This window comes from Pleurodeles waltl, chromosome 11, assembly GCF_031143425.1.
Source record: "Pleurodeles waltl isolate 20211129_DDA chromosome 11, aPleWal1.hap1.20221129, whole genome shotgun sequence".
NCBI lineage: Eukaryota > Metazoa > Chordata > Amphibia > Caudata > Salamandridae > Pleurodeles > Pleurodeles waltl.
In genome coordinates this window covers 27,160,983-27,181,478 of record NC_090450.1, presented here as the reverse complement: position 1 = coordinate 27,181,478, position 20,496 = coordinate 27,160,983, and the positions used below count along the sequence as shown (strand labels likewise).

Genomic DNA, 20,496 nt, shown 5'->3' with positions numbered 1-20,496 from the left:
ACCACCAGGAGTGGGTGAACTTAGACGAAGTAAAAGTGGACTTATGGACAATGATGCCCCCCTCATTGCAATCGCCGGTACAAAGCCAAAGAGCCAACAACAAGAAAGCACACAAATGTAATTTAAGAAAAGATTTAAAAGATTAGTTATGAGCAGCAGGAGTCCAAGGTAATAGCAGCAATCACACAACTTTGGTAAAACACAGAAAAATTACAATAAAGAGTATACAAAGGAAACATCTATAAAACAGATCAAATAGCAAATTACTCCTGACAGTGTAATTGAGAAGTTGGCAATAAAATGGCAGATGTGCAGCAGCCTCGAAGGCACTGTCACCTTAAATATGGACCTCCAAAAAGGAAAAAAAGACCTGGTCTGTAGCCTGAAGCTCCAACCAACAAAATGTTGGAACGCAACTCAGAAAAAGCAGAAGTTGCAAACTCTGCTAGAAAGCCTAAGAGATAACAGGAAGAAGTGTGTAAAAAAAATTAAAAAAAACTAATTTAGTAATTGAAAAAAGTTATCTATTAGCAGCCTACGTCCAAGTTAAAAACAGCAATGTAACTACTTTGGTAAAAATAGTAAAACAATTACAATGAGAGTATTACAGTGAAACTCTTAAAATACAGGGCAAAGAGGAAATTACTTGTTGCTATGTAATGCTTTATCCTTTCTTCCTAACCCTGTGATCTCCTCCTCTAGTTTAAGCTTCCAAGGTAGTATCATCAGACATCTGTAAGATTTTTAAACTCCTCACCACTCGCTTCCATAATTTCTCCCTTGCTTCAGTAAAAAAATAAAATCCTAGATAGTAGCGTTTAGTGGAGATCCTGCATTTCCTAGAATCGCAGGCCATTTTCATAACGGTCCTGGCCAAGTTCTCCGTCAGCAGCTCTCCATTTGTCTGGACTCTGTCTTGGCTCCTGACCAACCTAGTAAGGGTTCCATTTTGCACAAAGAAATGGAAAATGCCCTGGTTGCAGCATGTATATTCTCATTTTATTGGATCTCCCAGTAGCTTTAGATAATGTGGACCATCTCCAGTCAATCAATAAGCTACACAAGTTGAGGGTCAGGTTGTGGGCCCTCGATTGGCTGGCTCCTTTATGATGAACTGAGGCCAGGCAGTCCTCAGTTCCCTTTTCCAGTCCTCCCTTAAAGTTGTAGTGTGTGGTGCCCACAGGGTGCCTCACCCAGTCCGACTTACTTGAACATGTATGTGCCCAGTCTAGTGGCCCTACTGGTATCATCTGAATTTTCTTTCTTCGTATACATTAGAGCTATTGATCCACCTGGATGGCAGTGAACCACAGACCATCTCAGAACTCCACACTGGCTTTCTGTGGGTTGCCTCTTGGATGTTGAAAACACACCAATGCGCAGACAACCCCAATCCTTTAATTTTTGGAGGATTCTATCTATATGGTCCTCTTATGGAAGACCTCCTGTTCGAAGTTCACCTTCCATTCCAGCCAGGACATAAGCACTTAATGAACCCTAAGGATCGATTTTGATGCTTCTCTGACTTTCATTCCACATGTCAAAAAAATGCCTCATCCTGTTTCCTTCCATTGAGGATTTTAAAAAAAGTCTACCTTTTCTTCCAATAGAGAGTAAAACACGTTGCATGCTTCTTGTATAGAGTACAGAAATGTGATCCTCCTGGGCTTCCCAAATATGTAATTCCTAAGCTGCAAACCATACAGAATGTGCGGCTCTTCACCCATGGGGCTCCAATGATGCCATCTCTGACCTCTCATCCATCCAGCCAGCCTTCAATGGCTTTCAAATAAACAAAGAATCCTCTTTGGGTCTTTTTGAGTGGTCCACCAAAGAACCTCCTAGGATGACATCTTGCGCTCTTTTGAAATCCCCTAAGTCTGCAAATCAGAAGAATTGCAAGAATTAGAGGCCATTCTTTCTCCCTTGTGGGTACCACACTCTGGAACAAACTTTGTCTATCCACATTGCGAGGAATCATTTATCCTTTCACAAGCTTCTCACGACTTTCTATTTAGAAAGTAAAACTTTTACAGATCCATCCAAAAATTAGTCATTGGGTTTAACGTCACTAAACTAGTTTTATTGTGCAGCCTCGAATATGTTCACCATTTGATCAATGAGAAAGTCCACATTCATAATTGTACACAAGTCACCTCGCCTTTGAGAGAGTTGGGTGATCTCCGTAGGACGTGTTGTATTGAATAAACTTAGAAATGTCACCATCATCAGAGGACTCGAATGTCTGGTTTGCACTTTTAACAGAGTTCAGTTTCACAGCCACATCCAGCATCCTGTCCTGCTGAGGAACAGCAACACAACAATTGCTTTAGTTCTGCCCACCAAATATGTTTCAAATGTGGATTAATGTGCAGCATCCAACACCAGGCTCCGAAGATGGACCACACAGCAACAGTTAGAGCTCTAAAAGAATCATGATTATTAAGGAAGATAGTTTTAAAAGAACTAGGAATTCCTAGGTATTATGTGACTTATTTCTGCTTGAAGAGGAGGCGGAAGAGAAGAACACAAGGTAATAATAGCTTGACACGGTGTTTAAGGTGCCTGCATCTCGGACAAAGACTCCCCGGATCCTTTCCTGAGAATCCCTTCAAATCCCTTCATTCTGTAGAGCCGCCTGACTTCCAGGGGGATTGGATTCTCAAATTGCTGAGATCAGAATTCTAAGATGGCCGGGATCAGGCTGCAGGACAGCGGGGTCGCTGCTAAGACGACTGATCTGGGGTCTGGTGAGGAGAGTGCCTCCGCGTGATGACACGGTATGGGAGGAAGTCAGTCCAAAGATATGAGTTGTCTCAGGGCGGCAAAAAGGTCAAGTAGGAGGAGTCCAGAGCAGGCAGTTCAGTTCATCAACTTAAGGGGGACACTGGAGAACGCTTCGACGGAGTACCCTCTCCCTCAACCTCTAAATCTCCTCCTTAGTCTTTTTTGGAGCTTTGCTACATTTTGAATCAATGCAAATTATATTGATGACTATGACTGAATTATTATGGTTCCTCATTTTAGATGCTGTTGTTTTTTAAGTGCATCTTTAAATCTCAGTTTAACGGTTAAAACCACCAATTTAAGGTGTTTTCGGCAATGGTCCACGGTGGCTCAGTGTTTTCCACTTGCTTACTCTTTCCTCGACTTTGAAGAATTGGCCCTCAGTGCTCTTTTTTCTATTCTGGCCGCTTCTGTTGATTGATACGTTTTGATTCTCTGATGTGATTATGATAATTTTTCATGAATAATCTCAATTTACGATTGCTCTTTTTTTTCTAAACTCAGTTAGGCACTTGAGGTTCTTCACTTCCAATGCTGGCAGGGCATACATGCCAAGAGATCCAATTTGTGACGGACACTCACGATTTTGAAGCCAAATATTGGCTTTATTTTAGTAGTCTCCTGCCTAAAATTGCCTCTGCTTCAATAGAATTCAATGTTGAAAATATATTCACCTTTTCTTTAAAAATTTCCCAATTACTTGATCTAAAATGTTGCCGTGTATGGTATTGTTATTTCAAATGTGGTGCACATGCCACATGGGCTTTCACTTACAGGCTTGCTGATAAAGCCATGCTACGAAGGTGCGCCATGAATGCCTCACCTTTGCCCTGCAGGATGGACTGTAGCACATAGTCGGGGCCACTGGAATTATGCGATTGTGCAGCTGCGGCAATTTTTGCACGATTATAGAATTGCCGCATTTGCCACATAATCCATCATCTGATGCATATTCTGTAGATTTTAACAAAAAAAGTTTTGTAGTTCAAACAGTTCAAAAGATACTATAAATGCAACAACGCATGTTGCCGCATGGTGGAAGGCCCTTTACAAAGCTGGACTGGTCGCCTTTCTGTTGCTTATTGCTATATTTGGGTGCAAACCTAGTACTAATGAGGTGCAAGCAATGACCAGACAGTGTTACCACGTTAATGAAGTGATACCTTTACAAAATGTGCATCGTTGTGCCTCATAACTTGCTGTTTCTAGCCGCATAATTTACTCCACCCTGCCGCATAATTTTGCCATCTCCTGCCACATAATTTCAGTGGACTGGACATAGTCCAACAGGTCGGTTTTAGAAATTAAACATTTGAGTCTCAGGGTAACATTGGTGCTTTAGCAAGATCACACGTGGGGCATTCCTAACCCAAACAGTGATACCTAACAGAAGCGCAGATCAGAGAGATGTACCCGGACCTCAGACAAAAATCTCACTGCACTTTGGTTCCACCTGCACTGTGCTGGTGCCCTTTAAATACCAGAACCTGTGCAAAGGAGAGAGACATCCTTCGCACTCCATAAACCGAAGTGTTGGCACTTAAATATTGCATGCGGTGATAACCAAACTCACTGATCCGTTATTGGACGGATGAAAGGCTGAGCTGACCCCTTTGCCTGGGTGAACATGTGTCTGCACGCAGATCTCCTCTTCTGGTCTCTGCCATCCAGGCAGAAGATGCCGCAATCTTACATGGAGGCCTTTCCTGCTGTCCTTACACACAGCCGCCTCCCTGGCATGAAACGTGCCCGCTCTGGGGGGTAAAAAGCGCCCCCTTCCAGCGCCACTGCCTCAAACCCGCGCTTCCCCCCCATTGATCTGCAGCCCTCCGCTTCCCCCGCGTGGTCCACCCCGGCTCTCCGAGGAGCGTTCCTGCCTCTAATGGAATCTAACAGGCCGTGCATCAGTGTCGGGGCCCTAATCTTGACAAATGACCAAGGGCGGCGTTTTTATGAGAGTGAAACGCACAGCGGACGTGGAGGCAGCGGCCAGCGCGTGGGAGAGTGGCCGCGAGCCCTCTGAGGATGAGGGACAAGAGGGCATCATCCCTAAAGCAGCCCAGGCTAAAATGCTCCAGTCGCCTCGTGGCGCTATCTATTTCCAGCCATTCATTCTCTCTCCTTCTTTACACGCTCTTCTCCCTCTGATTGTTTTGTGTCCTACCCCCCCACCCTCCCCCCCCCCCCCACACACACTTTCGCTGTCTCTCTGTTCAAGCTATGGACATCTTCAAGGATTTCGGGGGGCCTTGTCTAAAAGTATTTTGGGGGCCCCTGTTCGGAACAGCTTTGAATTTATGATCCAATGTCATCTCTTTCATGTCCTCTATGCCCAGGTCACTGACACACTCATCCAAATTCTAAATTGTGTTTACATCTTGTATTCCGGGATAGTGATGTGTATTTTCAATGTTGTAACACAGCAGTCCCGTTTTGATGTAATATAAACTTTTTTTTATGGAGATTGCATGAAACAAACACATTTGCCTGCAAAATGTCACACATCACCCACATTCAAATATATTAAAGGAAAACTGTATTTAAAACAATCTGTTTAAGAATCATTCAAGCTCATCAGGGCAAGACTCTGCGGAACAGAGCTGGTTCTATGGGGGGCCTGAAAGGCTGATGCCCCGGGCCAGAGCCCACTTTGCCCATGGCTTAAAATGTCTGGTTCACGCCTCCCTGTGCCTGCTACAATTAACCCCGGGGAGCTGGGGAAAGTGTGAGACGCACAAGGGGCCTGAGCTTTCAACACCAACCTCCAAGGACTCCAGACATTCTAGAAAATGCCCGGTGGAATAAAACTGAAATATAATAACAGACATAGACGCACTCAGAAAGTCCATATATAAACCAAATAGTAATACCAATAAGAAGAGAATTGCATAGTGTGAATACCATAACAACCTGTCATCTGCAATTCTTAAAGCGCTATACTCAGGGTAGGCTGACACTGGGTTCTTTGACTTTCTTACTTATATGATAGGTCTGTTTTTATGATCATCTCTCTCACTACTTCCCTTTCTTATTTGCATACGGGCAACTTAACGCTTTTTCTCTTCAGTTGACGCACAATTCACCATTCGTACTCTCACACTCCATTTTAACATGCTATCATCCTCGAACGTTCTTTGATAGGGTATTTATTACCATAACTGTTGTATATACCTTGCAGCCTTGAAAAAGTCTCTTGTTGTGACGAAACACGTGTTGGCTTGCTCGTGCAAAGATGTTCATCCAACTGAGTACGATGGCTGTGGTTAAGGAACGTTGGTCACTCGATGGACCTATGCTGATGCCTTCTAATAAAGAATCATTTTGCAACTGTTTTCAACTGAAAGACTGATTTATATATGGACTTTCTGAGTGCAGTGGTTTTTGTTATTAACTTTGTTGAAGTGTTTGTTCTGAACACCAAAATATGCTGTAGGGTTGTGGAGTGTACTTAACCGCATTGCACCTACAGTTTTCTATCTAAAACGCCACATTCATACGGTCACAACATTTGGTACGTGCACCTTACTTGGCACCACTACCCGGCTTGCTCTGTATAAAACTGAAGTATGATGGGTGGGATGCAAGAATTCATCTCATCCACTGGTATTTACCCAGGGGCGCATCCCTGTCCATTGTGTTTATTTGGCCATGATTACGCTTTAGAATAAAGCCAGCTATGCGCAAATCGACCTAGTGCCTGCTCCATTGGGAGACGTCTAGCCCAAACTACCAAGCCAGTTCCTTTCTAAACCAAAACATAAGGATTGTAAGACGTGTTTTGCCCTAGTTGGGGCTCTTCAGTCGGGAGCAGCTTGGTTGCAGTGACACATGAGCGAGGGATCCATGTTTGGGGGTACCGGCCACACTTAGGGCTTCGCACTGAAGTAAACAAAAAAGTGATGGGTGGGACGCTTGAATTAATCTCCGCTAATTACTCAGCGCTGCACCCCAGTACATTGTTTTATTGCCCATAATAAAACTTTCGGAAGAGTCCAGCTCAGACTCCCAAGCCAGTTCCTCTCTGAACCAGAACTCAAGGAGCCTAACACCAGATTTGTCCTAGTTGGGGTTCTTCAGTCAAGTACATTTGTTTCCTGTGGCAAACTGAGCATAGGGCTCATGATGGGATCAGTTACACCTGCTATTTCTTCTATTTTACCTGCACTTTCACTCATGTTCTGGTTGAAAGTACACAGATCTGTGTTTGGCACATCTTATAATTCAGATGGGGCCGGTAACTAAAGGTGGGTGAAATATACCATTCCACCTGCGGAACAGGCAGAATTTTGTCCACTCCGTGTTACTCTTTAACACAGAGTTCTGTCCAAATCCCACCAATCGCTGGTGGCAGAGTTTTTCCCCACAAGGCTCCAAAATATGTAAGCTGGCGAGCGAGATTTGGCATCCCCTAGTGTGATTTTCTAACACGGCAGTCACCGGTGTTTGTGAGCCATCAAGGTGCTGCCTGTCAAGTAGATTTGCTAATGCTAGAGTAGGTTTTCTACTTGCCCGGCAGCAAAATCAACTCAAATGGCCGCATGTCTTGTGGATTGTATAGTACCGTTCACGCTTATTTTCACCACTGCTTGTGCTACTGGCACTAAAATGCAGTATTAATATTTTCCACCCATTGGCAGAAATCCACAGAATCTTGCAGAGTTTTTCTGTAGCTCCACAAGTTCCGACCACCCCTTCTAGTAACTGCTGTGAGCAGCCGCATTGGAATTAAAAGTCCAGTCACAATGAGGTCCTAAGTAGGGCCAGAAAAATGCATTTTTATTGATGTATGGGGAGGGCTCCAGCAGGCAAAATGGTATTGTTACTGGAATACCAAGCATCTTTGCTTCTTTTCTCATTCTCTACACAGCGCTAAGAAGCTTTCCTAAGCTACATCCACTCTATAAAAATGATTACCAGAACCACACAGACTGTATAGGCTGGGGTGAGTATATAGTGTTGCCTGGCAAGTACTTAAGTGGTCGGTGGTCCACGTGTGAAAACACTTTTATCATGGTCTTGGGTGGGACGTGCTCATGAAAATTTGCTTACGCACAAGAAAAAAGCTCTGTGAATCCCCCTCAGGATGCATTTCTTACTTCTGGAAGTCACACCCAGGCTAGGAGTTAGACACTACTACTTTCAAGAAATGCTTTGTCAATTATGTGGGGACAATCAGGTGGAAATCTTATTTAAAGTGGGAATTTTAAACAGCTGCTCACAGAAGGAGCTTTGTTGATCACGCCCATGAGGAGGTATGTGCTACTGCTGGACACGTCAGTGCCTGGAGTGAGACACTTCTGCACACAATAAATGCTTGTGGATCAAGCTGGGATATTCAGGTGTAATTCACATTCATATCAGGAGTAAAACAGAGCTGCTCACAGAAAGAGGTTTATCAGACCAGAGAGGAAGCATGTACTACTACAGGATATGAATGAGTAAGTCACACCTATGCCTCTATTTAGAAGAAGTGCTTTGAGAATCAAGCTGAGATACTCGGGTGTAATTCACATTTAAGGCAGGAGTAAAACATAGCTGCTCACAGAAAGAGGTTTCTTTATCAGGCACATTATTAAGTTAATATTACTATAGGATATTAGTGAGTAAGTCATACTAATGTCTCAAGTAAGCCACAAATATGAATAACAAATGCTTTGTGAAGCAAGTTGGAATGTTTAGTTGTAATTCACATTTATAGTAGGAGTAAAATACAGTTGCTCAGTGAAAGAGGTTTATCAAGCCCATGAGGAAACCTGTACTACTCCTGGATATTATTGAGTAGACACATTTATGCCTGAAGTAAGACACTGTTATGCACAGAAAATGTTTGTGAGTCAAGCTGGAATATTCAAGTGTAATTCACATTTATAACAGGAGTAAAACACAGCTTCCCACAGAAAGAGGTTTACTTATCAGGTCCATGAGGAAGCATGTATTACTGCAGGATATTAATGAGTAAGACGCATCTATGCCTCTGTGCAGAAGAAATGCTTTGTGAAGCAAGTTTGGATATTTAGTGGTAATTCACATCTATAATAGGAGTAAAGTACAGTTGCTCACAGAAAGAGGTTTATCAGGTCCCTGAGGAAGCATGTACCGCTGCTTAGTAATGAATAAGACACTTCTATGACTTAGGCAGGCGAAATGCTTTGTGAATCAAGCTGGGATATCCCGGTGTAATTTACATTTGAGGCAGGAGTAAAACGCAGCTGCCCACATCGATGTTTATTTATCAGGGTGGTGAGGAAGCTTGTACTACTCCTGGATATTAATGTGTAAGTCACACCTGTGTCACTAGGTAAGACACATTTATGGACAAGAGATGCTTGGGAATCAGGCTGGGATATTCCGGTGTAATTTACATTTAAGGCAGGAGTAAAACACAGCTGCTCACATAGAGGTTTATTTATCAGGGTCGTGAGGAAGCTTGTACTACTCCTGGATATTAATGCGTAAGTCACACCTGTGTCACCAGTAAGACACATTAATGGACAAGAGATGCTTGGGAATCAGGCTGGGATATTCCGGTGTAATTTACATTTGAGGCAGGAGTAAAACGCAGCTGCCCACATCGAGGTTATTTATCAGGGTGGTGAGGAAGCTTGTACTACTCCTGGATATTAATGCGTAAGTCACACCTGTGTCACTAGGTAAGACACATTTATGGACAAGAGATGCTTGGGAATCAGGCTGGGATATTCCGGTGTAATTTACATTTAAGGCAGGAGTAAAACGCAGCTGCTCACCATAGAGGTTTATTTATCAGGGTCGTGAGGAAGCTTGTACTACTCTTGGATATTAATGCGTAAGTCACACCTGTGTCACCAGTAAGACACATTTATGAACAAGAGATGCTTGGGAATCAGGCTGGGATATTCCGGTGTAATTTACATTTAAGGCAGGAGTAAAACGCAGCTGCTCACATAGAGGTTTATTTATCAGGGTGGTGAGGAAGCTTGTAATACTCCTGGATATTAATGCACAAGTCACACGTGTGTCACCAGTAAGTCACATTTATGAACAAGAGATGCTTGGGAATCAGGCTGGGATATTCCGGTGTAATTTACATTTGAGGCAGGAGTAAAACGCAGCTGCTCACATAGAGGTTTCTTTATCAGGGTCGTGAGGAAGCTTGTACTACTCCTGGATATTAATGCGTAAGTCACACCCGTGTCACCAGTAAGACACATTCATGGACAAGAGATGCTTGGGAATCGGGCTGGGATATTCCGGTGTAATTTACATTTGAGGCCGGAGTAAAACGCAGCTGCTCACATAGAGGTTTCTTTATCAGGGTCGTGAGGAAGCTTGTACTACTCCTGGATATTAATGCGTAAGTCACACCTGTGTCACCAGTAAGACACATTTATGAACAAGAGATGCTTGGGAATCAGGCTGGGATATTCCGGTGTAATTTACATTTAAGGCAGCAGTAAAACGCAGCTGCTCACATAGAGGTTTATTTATCAGGGTGGTGAGGAAGCTTGTACTACTCCTGGATATTAATGCGCAAGTCACACGTGTGTCACCAGTAAGTCACATTTATGAACAAGAGATGCTTGGGAATCAGGCTGGGATATTCCGGTGTAATTTACATTTGAGGCAGGAGTAAAACGCAGCTGCTCACATAGAGGTTTCTTTATCAGGGTCGTGAGGAAGCTTGTACTACTCCTGGATATTAATGCGTAAGTCACACCTGTGTCACCAGTAAGACACATTTATGGACAAGAGATGCTTGGGAATCAGGCTGGGATATTCCGGTGTAATTTACATTTGAGGCAGGAGTAAAACGCAGCTGCTCACATCGAGGTTTATTTATCAGGGTCGTGAGGAAGCTTGTACTACTCCTGGATAATAATGCGTAAGTCACACCTGTGTCACCAGTAAGACACATTTATGGACAAGAGATGCTTGGGAATCGGGCTGGGATATTTCGGTGTAATAAACACAGCTACTGACAGAAATAGTTTTGTTAACCAAGCCTCTCTGGAGGAGCATTTCAAGGAGATTCAACCTGTCCAGGTTCACCCCTACAAGAAACCTCTGCCCTGAAGTCACTACTGCATCCAGCAGAGGGCGCTCTCACCAGGCTGCTGATTGCTAGGCTTGGGATCACTGCTGTGATAGTTGTTAGTACTTAAGATTGTGGCAGAATCCAGAGGTATATTCTTCACTGCCTTCCCGCAGGGGGATGTTTGGAGTGACCGTTTCTGAGTACTGGCCTTCAATGTGCTATATAGCTAAATGGCGTATTTTGGGATCTGTGGCTTATTGATGTGATCTGCAGATGTGAGTACTAACTGAGTAACTAAATGACACATGTACTTGTGATCTGCAGGTCCGAGTAATAACTGCATAACGAAAAACACATGTAGATGTGAACTGCAGGTGGGAGTACTAACTAACAAAAGGACACATGTACATGTGAACTGCAGGTGTGAGTACCGACTGAGTAACAATAGGACACATGTGCTTGTGATCTGCAGCTGTGAGTAATAACCGAGTAGCTAAATAACATGCACGCGTAAGCTGCTGGTGTGAGTGCTAACTGAGTAACGAAAGGACACACGCATGTGTGAGCTGCAGGTGTGAGTACTAACTGAGTAAAGAAAGGACACATGTACTTGTGAGCTGCAGGTGTGATTTCTAAGTGTGAGTTCGTGTCATGAACATCATCTGTCGGAGTGTTTTCTAAGACCGTACATAAGGACCTGTGTGTAGTAACTTTATATGTACTTTGTACCTACACATATGAACACATCACCTGCAGGTGGGACCGGTAAGCGAGTATGCAAGTTTGTTGAGAACTGGCCAGTCTGAAGGCATCAAACTATCCCATAAATACTAAAATATACAACTAAACAGAAAATAGGATTAGAATGCAACAAACAAACCAAGATAATAAATAAAACTTACAGCTCGCATAGACAAATATCCCAGACTAACTCAGAAATCCAGAAAATATCTACATGAATTTAGTTTTTACCTGATAAAGAAGTTGTCAGAAGTATTTTGGATGTTTCGATAGAGAGATCTGGACGCAGGTGGCAATCTTTGAAAAAGGCTAGGGTAGGTTTTGTTGTTTGAAAAGAAAAGCACACAGCCTTATAATATAATATCCAAGAGACACCTATATCTGGGGGGTGAGGTAAGTTTCAATGCAGGGGATGGGGTAAGTTAGACTGCACTAAAAGTTAAGCAGCTAAACCACCCTCCCAAGGAGGCTTGAGGAGTCAGGGCCACCTGGTTAAACATCACAGCTCAGCCACCTCTCATGGTCCCAGAACATACAACCAGTTTGTTGTGACAAGCAAGGGTTAGGGAATCCCTCCAGATCACCGATCCCACCATCCAACCTGGCGAGATCTAGGAGTAGTGGAATTATTTGAGTGGATTATATCATCTTCCACAACAGATATGTTCGTGATGGGCAGATTTGGGGGGTTCCTCAGAGATCCGCCTGGTTCAACAACCTGAGGTACTGTCCCGTCAGCCGCCAGCTTGTGAAGCCTGAGCTCTACACAACGTGTAGAGGAGAACCTGAGATCGACACAAAACCTACGTTGTTACTTGATGACAAAGTTGAGTATGGGCAGTGTAGTGGTAGAGCATGACAACTACCCTAGACCCACTCAGCGCTCTCTTGCACACAGGATATAAAGGGGTGTACGATGGAACCTTGGGGGGTCATCTAAGAACAGGAAATACTAAGTTGCTGGATTCCTCTACCTGCATTACTTGTGATGATGCATTTTTCTCTAAGTTATGCGTTAGGCAAGGTCCTTGAACCTTTGCAACCAGCTGGGGGTGGAACAGTTAGAAAACAAAATCCCAATAACAATGTCAACAAACAGTATGACTCATTTGACCACACAAAGAAACTCCAGGCAGAGGAACAGTTAGAAATGTTATTACAGACTAATCCTCGCAATAATATCAATGAGCCACAAGACAAAAACATGAAGGTATAAAATCACCATGGGTTGACCAAAGCGGCGGTAGAAAGTTGAAACGAGTTACCATCAAAATGACAAACATTCCATAATCGTCATGCAGAATATCAGCCACGTGATCTGTGTTTGAATAGCAAGGGGTGCATTAGGACAAATCTAAAATCTCTTTGGCTACTCAACTGAGACCAGGAAAACCCTAACGTTTTAGGAATGCGACAACATGTGTTGGAGTTACAACACATATGCACCAAGAGTAAAAAAAAAAAAAACAAAGGACAAAAAGAATTAGAAAAAAGCTACTTGGGGCAAAAGATAAATAATTAAAATGTACAAGGAGTGAGCAAGAGGGGAAAGGGTTAGCAGGTCAGAAACTTGGTCAGGAGTCCTCCACTTCGGGTTAGAAAAGAAACCCCTAAACTACAATTTTTAAAATACATCATGTGCTAGGAGGTCAGTACCTCTCAATATCTAAATAGAAATCAGGTCCTCATGGGAAGAGCAAAAGGGGTCCAGGGCAGGGTCCAAGGGATGCAGACAGGGTGGCTGCTCCGAGGGAAGGTCAAAGCGGGACTGTCCAAAGTGAAATCAAGAGCATTCCAAGCAGGATTGTGGCAATCAATCAGTTTTTGTGGAGCGCGGCTACTCACCCGTGAGGGTCTCAAGGCGCTGGGAGGGACCTCCTCCAAAGAGCCACGACTTGAGGTTGTTCCTGAAGATGGTGAGCGACGGGCTTTGAGGTGCAGGGGGAGGTTGTTCCAGCGCTTTGCTGCAATCTACTACTACTATTGTAGTGCTAATTAACATACTACAAAATGCAGTTTGTTAATAGGCTCCTGAGAGCGGTTCAGCCCCTTTCCTAATGGGCTCTCTGGCCTGTCCTAGTATTTCTTTTTCACTCTATACAATGATTTCTTGCACTCCGTCAAGGGATTCATTCCCCTCAAACTCACATAGTTTACCTCCTTGACTCTCGTGTTTCTTCTTCTCTCTCCTGCTACTCCCACCTCTTCTTACTCTTTCCCCATCTGCCAATCATTTGACTAAGATTAGCCTCCTGAGAATACGCTCTCTTTCTGTCCAATGAGATACTGTTATTCTTCTTCAAAAAACTGCAGCCACAAGACCCCTTCTTAGTCTCCCCCTGGACCACCATCCACCAGAATGTCCCGGTTTCCATCTGTCCTGGGTGTTCTACTACAATATATGTTACATTATCAACCGGAATTTATACAGACTTTACAATCTTAAATCCCAACATATATCCTTACCCAGAAAATATGTTGGTAGTTGTCGATACTGGAGAGGCTGACATTGCGACATACAACCCTCTCTTGTCCCCGGCTCACCAGCACAATGCTAACTGACTACATAAATAAATGAAGTATTAAAAAGACAGCATGGCAATTACATGTGGAATATATATCACATTCCTCAGTCAAAGATCTCTCCACTGCATTAGCATCAAAAGTTGAGCACCTGTTCTTGAGCTTCTACATACATAACTTGCATCCCTCTGCAACATTCTTAGAGCTTGAAAAATCTACTTGACCACTCCCTATGGTGAGTCATTTTTTATGAGGTTGAGCTATTTTTAGAACCTACTCACCCCTTCTGGCAGAGGTCAAAGAACAGGTGTTCTGTTCAGACAGAAACTGAATTAGCAAATAAGATGCCTTTAAATCTTATTCTTGTCACATTTGCTCTGTCTTCAGAGACAGAGGTCAAAAGCCAGCTTGTCTTCTTGCAATGCAAATACTTTTCCTTGTGACTGCAGAGTTCCAGGATTTTGTAAGGTGAACTGTCTGACCTGTGTGAAATGAAAGGCTGTGGGTATCAGTCTTTCCTAACACACAACATTTATATAACTAAGTCAACTTAACAAACATCTCAAAATATATTTCTGTGGCTGTGAAAGACCATTCTTTTGTACTAGTGTGATGAAATAAATATTTTAATTGGATGAAAAAAAGACAGAACACTTGGTGATGTGCAAATGATAAATATTTTTTTCTGAAACCTAATTTTCACAGATTATTGTTAATAAACTATATAGTTTTATCAGTAAAGCTGCAAGTTAGTGGGAAGGATTTTTGGACATTTCTTTGAAATTTACTGTCTGTAAATGAAAGTGCGCTACCACATCATGCTTTATTAATATACTTATTAAAAGTGAGTGTTTAAACATAAACTGAGAAACCCTCCTGCCCGATGACAAACCTATTTGTAAACTAAGGGGCAAGTCATGCGTGGATCATGTGTACCCTGTATGTGGGCTAGATTTATTATACATGGAGCAGGGTAATTCAGGACCAAAGTGCATGAGGGGAAAGCCAGGCTGGAACTGCTCCTGGCCCACAAGGGAAGTGGTACGTGCAATCCCAGAGGGCACGATGATTCATCAGCGCATCACTCCACAAAGTTCGAAGGATGGAATTGTCCAGGGAACATCACTCGTATGACAATGATTGAGTCGGTTTCCCAGGTCCAGCACGAGAATAGCATGCATCTTATATCTTCTGTGGGGTTCAAACAAATGTATATAGTTTTACTTCCACGGTTCCTGAATGTACTGGACTCGCAGACAGTTTCCCAGTCTAACTATGTGTAACACAATAAGACATGTTATTACCAATCTAACATCTTGTGAGAACATAACCTAAAAGAAAAGGTCACGTTAGCGAGAATGACTACAAATTTTCAACATTTTCAAAGAACTGGACCTTGCAGGCCACACTTAACCTCACCATAAGAAATATGAGCCTTGATTATTTCAATAAACACATGAACATTCAGTTTCATCAATTCATCATTATTAATATTGTCAGCTCATGTTATCATAAATGTTTTAAATGAGAATAACTTCATTGATGTATTCTAATAAATGTGATGCAGAATTGCATTTTCTAGCACTTTGTATGTAACTTTTAAAACATTTCCCTTTGGAAAACTATTATCGTTTTAACAAAATCTAGTAACTAACAACCTAAAGAAATGATTTAGAATCAAAACAAATTGTTAGATTTAAAGGTTTAAGTCCATACTGCATCATTTAAAGTGCACTGTCCCTCAGGGAATGCACTTAAGCATACTCTGTCAGCAAACCCTTTATAACTAGATTGCTAGAGCTTTTAATGAAAAAATGCAAACTCTGCCAGATTTAGTGTCATGAATTGCTCCCTGCGCTCCCGTGCCCTCCACCAGGGGGTCGAATTTTGGGACTTTCCAATGCTCTAATAACCTTCCGGACCTTTCCCTGCATGCATATCACGACTTCCAGCCATTTGGACTCTATCTGGAAATCGACACCCATTCCCAATCCATGGCGGGTTTTGTGGATCCAGTCTGCTCACCTATAACGCCCTGCTCACTGCTTCGTCTCCACCCCTGCAGGCCAAGGATGGGTGGAGGAGTTCGGCCCACCTGTGGCTGGCATGTCCTCGCCTGCTCACACCTGATGCATGTGATTACTGTGAGCTCTTTTAAGCCTCATCTCCCTTCAGTCCAGTGTTGGTCATTGTAGCTGTTCCAGTGAGACCGACCCTTGTTTCCTGACCTTGCTGTTTCTGTTTTTCCTGAGTTTGTGAGCTATAGGTTGTTCCTTTTTCTTACGCCTTACCTCTTTTTTGTTTCCTTTATTCCTAACCCAGCACCAGTCTTGTGCTTCTTTGAAGCCTCTACTTCTGTATTTACTTTTTCCCAGCCCCTGCCTTTCTTCCCATTCTTTTTGTTCCAGTTTCCTCTCTTCCTATTGTTTGCTGTCTTGCTTCTAGTTTCCTTGTTTGTTTGTTTCTTGTTTTCTGACCAATAGGCCTTTGTTTTCCCTTCCTTGCTGCTAAGCACTCCTCCTTGCTAGCTCCTTGTCAATTGTGGTTGTGGATTTAGTTCTACACCTTTGCCGTCACCGCCTTGCATGTTCCTGTTTGATCGCCAGGATTCATGGGCTCTGCTGACAACCTAGGTGGAGTTTTCTTGTCCACTGTATTGACTTTGAGTTACTTTTATAACATCACCGTAGGGGTCAGCTCCACAGACCCTGCCCTTGAGTGTCTATCCAATATATGGGTATTGGCAGTAAGAATCTGTAACAGCAGTTGTTGGTGAGGAACCTACTGAGCTTCAGTCCTACCATGTGGAGGTTCTGGGTGCTTATCCCACATTCCCTTTGTTGTCCATGTTTTTATATATATGCCTTGCACCTCCATCTTAGGTGTTAGTTTGAATGCTATATTGCTGCTTGAATGTCTGTCCTTTCTGAGCCTCAACTCTCTTAGTCCCTTGCACAGAGCCCCTTTAGCTCTCCTCTGTCCTCTGTCTCACTGTGTGATCTTGGGCAGCTCTGTAACCAGTATTCTGCCTACTTTATCTTCGCTGTCACCAGTCCTCGCCAGAGCCCCCCGGCATTCAGGTGATTACTGTGATGTCAAAATAGCTTCTGACATTTCTGGTATATCACTTGTGATTGGTTAGCTAGGAATCATCTCGGTGCCACACCCTCTAGTCTCTAAGATGTTAAGGAGGATCACGTCTCTTGTTTTATCAAAGACTATATTAGGGTGCAACAGGGAACAGAGATTACCTCTGTCCAGTAGGTGGTAGACATTGTCAGTGACTTGAAAGGTGGATGTCATTGTGCTATACTTATGACAAAATCATTTACAACCCATAAATCATTCTGTTTGGGGCACGAGACAAATACAAAACACAACTTTCAAATACCTTACATGGACAGGGACCATAAATGGGATGAAAAGAATGCATTTCATCAGTTTGCAGGTATGTCTTTAAAAATGTTCACAAGATTCTTCTTAAGAGAGTGAGGCAAGAGTGAAACAGACCAACCAGAGGCTGGGAGAGATAGTTTAAAACTTTCTACAGGGTGCATACCCCTGTTTTGTGATCTGACGAAAGTGGGCAAGGAAGCTTTCTCTAGAAGAGTGAGAAACGTTCTTGGAGGAACTTACTGGAAAAAACGTACAAAAGAAAATATGTTTTATAATATTATGCTTTTTTAAAACGTTTGTGGCAATTCAGTACCATTTTAATGAGTTATATTCCAAATTTTTATAGGAGGGGGTTTCTATTTGGACATAATCCTGGTTCTCCAGTCTAGTTGCTAGAAAACGAGGTTATTAGCAAGCTTACTTTGAAATTATGGTATTGAAAATATATCCCCGTTTCCTGTTTCTTTTTTTATTCTTTTGAAATTGTTTCACCTTCCCCTTTTCTCAGTTTAATAACTCTGTTTAGCAATAAAATATAATACGCAGAAAACAAAATTGATCATCAAAGAAGAACAGAGGAGTAACAGGTTTGTTTGGTCTTGAGCTAAAACTTAAGCTAATACTTTGTTTTAGGCTGATGAGCTTATATTTTAATAGATAAGTAGCAACATTTTAAAATGGTTGGGAACGCTAGACGGGAGGAGATAGATTTGGGGATGGGTGCCATGAAAGAGCTTCTGAGCTCTAATGGCCAGAGAATTTATTTGGGCTTCTATATAGATTGCCTTACAGTAATATGCACATTTTCATAAGTTATTCATCTACGCTGAATTGTGAGCAGGCGTGTGGGTTTGGACATATTTATGTGGTCTACATAGGTGGCTTGTGAGTGTGTACAAGAAATAAAGAAGACATTTATATCCCAGTTTTAAGATTTTTCCCTCAGTATGTACACATGTGCTTATACTATTGTGCTTTCCTTTGTAAGTGAGCAGCTAAAGTCTCATTTGCAAGATGTTTAATGTAGCCTTTATTCATTGAAATCTTTTTGATTCGCAGGTGAATCGGTGGGTACGGGCGTCCAAGTCCTTCCCCGCTCCTACTGGTATGAGTTTCTCTACGGATCCGCCATTCTGCTCCTCTGCCTATTGATCTGTTTGGTGGGAGCAAGCATCTACGCCAAAGCCAACTTCATCATCTTCCTCATAGTCATCATCGTGCTGTCCACCGTCTTCATCAGTTTCTTTGCGGTGAGCCCGAAAAACATCCCTCTCCATGTCACGACGGGCAACATCACCAGGCTGGTCAACGGCAGCTTCACCGGGTTTAAACTCTCCACGCTGATGGAGAATCTCTATCGTAAGTAGAGTAACTTATTGGCAACCTTTACATAATCAACCTCTATAAGTGACATTATAATACCTCAACCCTAAACTTTGGGGAGTGGAAATTGCAGCACCCAAGAATGCACATAGATAATAGAAATAATTAACAAAACCAAACAAGAATAATATTTACCCTAGATTTATATCCAACACAAGGCATTGTGCTACTACATTTCACCCTGAAACTGCCCAGGAGACAGACACTTCCACCCCCTTGCCTTTTTACTTACTCAGGGGTTATTGGGACAAAAGTATTGCAAACGGTTCCAAATCTCTTCTAGGCCATGTGTCAAACCGTTCTTGTCTTCCCCATTTTCTCAGGTTCTGGCTGGGTAGACTGATGCATCTATAGAAATCTTTTCACCTACAGGTCACACTGAAGAGGCTGAACCCTCAAACATGCTCCATAGTCCACCTTCCAAGAAGGCATGTTGTTTTGTCTACCTTAACATACAGACCCACATGCTGAGTAGTTTAAGGGGGTGCCACCCATTTATGATTTGTTCTTTCTTCCATTTTATAACCTGGTGCTGAAAAGGGGTTGATCTTTCATATAAGTCCATCTTCTCTGGCAAAGCCAGAGCTTGAGCCAGGCTGTGCCTGGGAGGCCCTCACCCTACGTGAAAGGGGGTGGGGTGCAGCTTTCCTTCCCCTGTGCCAGCTGAGAGCCCAAAGAGCTTGGAGCAAAGGACCAGGAGATACCGACCGCATGGCATGAAGGTACAGTTTCCCTAACCTGGGGCCGCTAAAAGGCTTGGAATCTTGAAAGGTCTGGACGTTAAGAGAGATTGTGGATTTTGTGTTTGCACCTGAAGCCAGACAGTAGAGGTTGAAGTAGTAGCCAGCCCAAAAGGAACGTGAAGCAAGGATTCTTCTTTGTGGGAAGAAAGGGTTCTTCACTAGAGTGCGCACAGCGGTCACTGAAGCCTGAGCTCCCTGGCTTTATGGAACAGACGGTTTAAGGTATTCCAGACTGGGGCAGTGAACTGATGGTTAACACACTAGCTCAATTTTCTTTCTAATATTGACTGTGCAGCTCTCCGATGGTGCTGGGGTTGTTGCACCTTGCACCATGTGTGGAGGTTGAGTGCTCAGGTGTGCGGGATGTTCCTGGCTAGAAGTCACCTCTTTTGGTATCCGGGAGCAGATCATGTAGTAAGCCTCAGTATGTCTGCCACACTCTCTCCGAAGATGATCAAGACAGAATGGGGAACATAGAAAACTTCATCATATGTAGAGCTCACTACATGGATCAGACAGAGCATCTACCTGGGGACCTGAAGGCGTTCGATGCACAAGAGACACCGTCCACTGTGTGTGTAGATGCTTCCCTGGCTTGGGGATTGTAGAACACTGTTTTCTCATAGAGCTCATTGTATATTCCAGGCAATAGTTACATGGTTAGTAGTGGAAGAGGTCCTGCTATGCTGCGGTGGGTCAAGAAGTAGGAGCAAGTATATATAGCTACTGGCTTTTAGTGCCTCTTCTGAGGCCAGGGTGTGTGTTCAGAATGCTTCGGTGCATTTGTGAGGAGCTAGCTGATGATATCGACAGAGCAGAGATGTGCGCAAATGGTGTAGTGTCCCATAGCAACAGTTGCAACTCCCTTAAATACTTCTTTGGCCCTTATTTGCCTTTTCAAGGTAGGTC

At 43.1% G+C, this 20,496-nt stretch overlaps 1 protein-coding gene across 1 annotated transcript in view; it reads left to right on the top strand.

Moving 5' to 3' along the window:
• The window catches only part of LOC138265281 (solute carrier family 12 member 9-like), a 452,520-nt gene that overhangs the window by 119,948 nt on the left and 312,076 nt on the right, over positions 1-20,496 (top strand). The window contains exon 4 of the mRNA XM_069212880.1: positions 18,521-18,820. Coding sequence (XP_069068981.1) covers positions 18,521-18,820 — 300 coding nt within the window. The remainder of the gene's footprint in view (positions 1-18,520; positions 18,821-20,496) is intronic.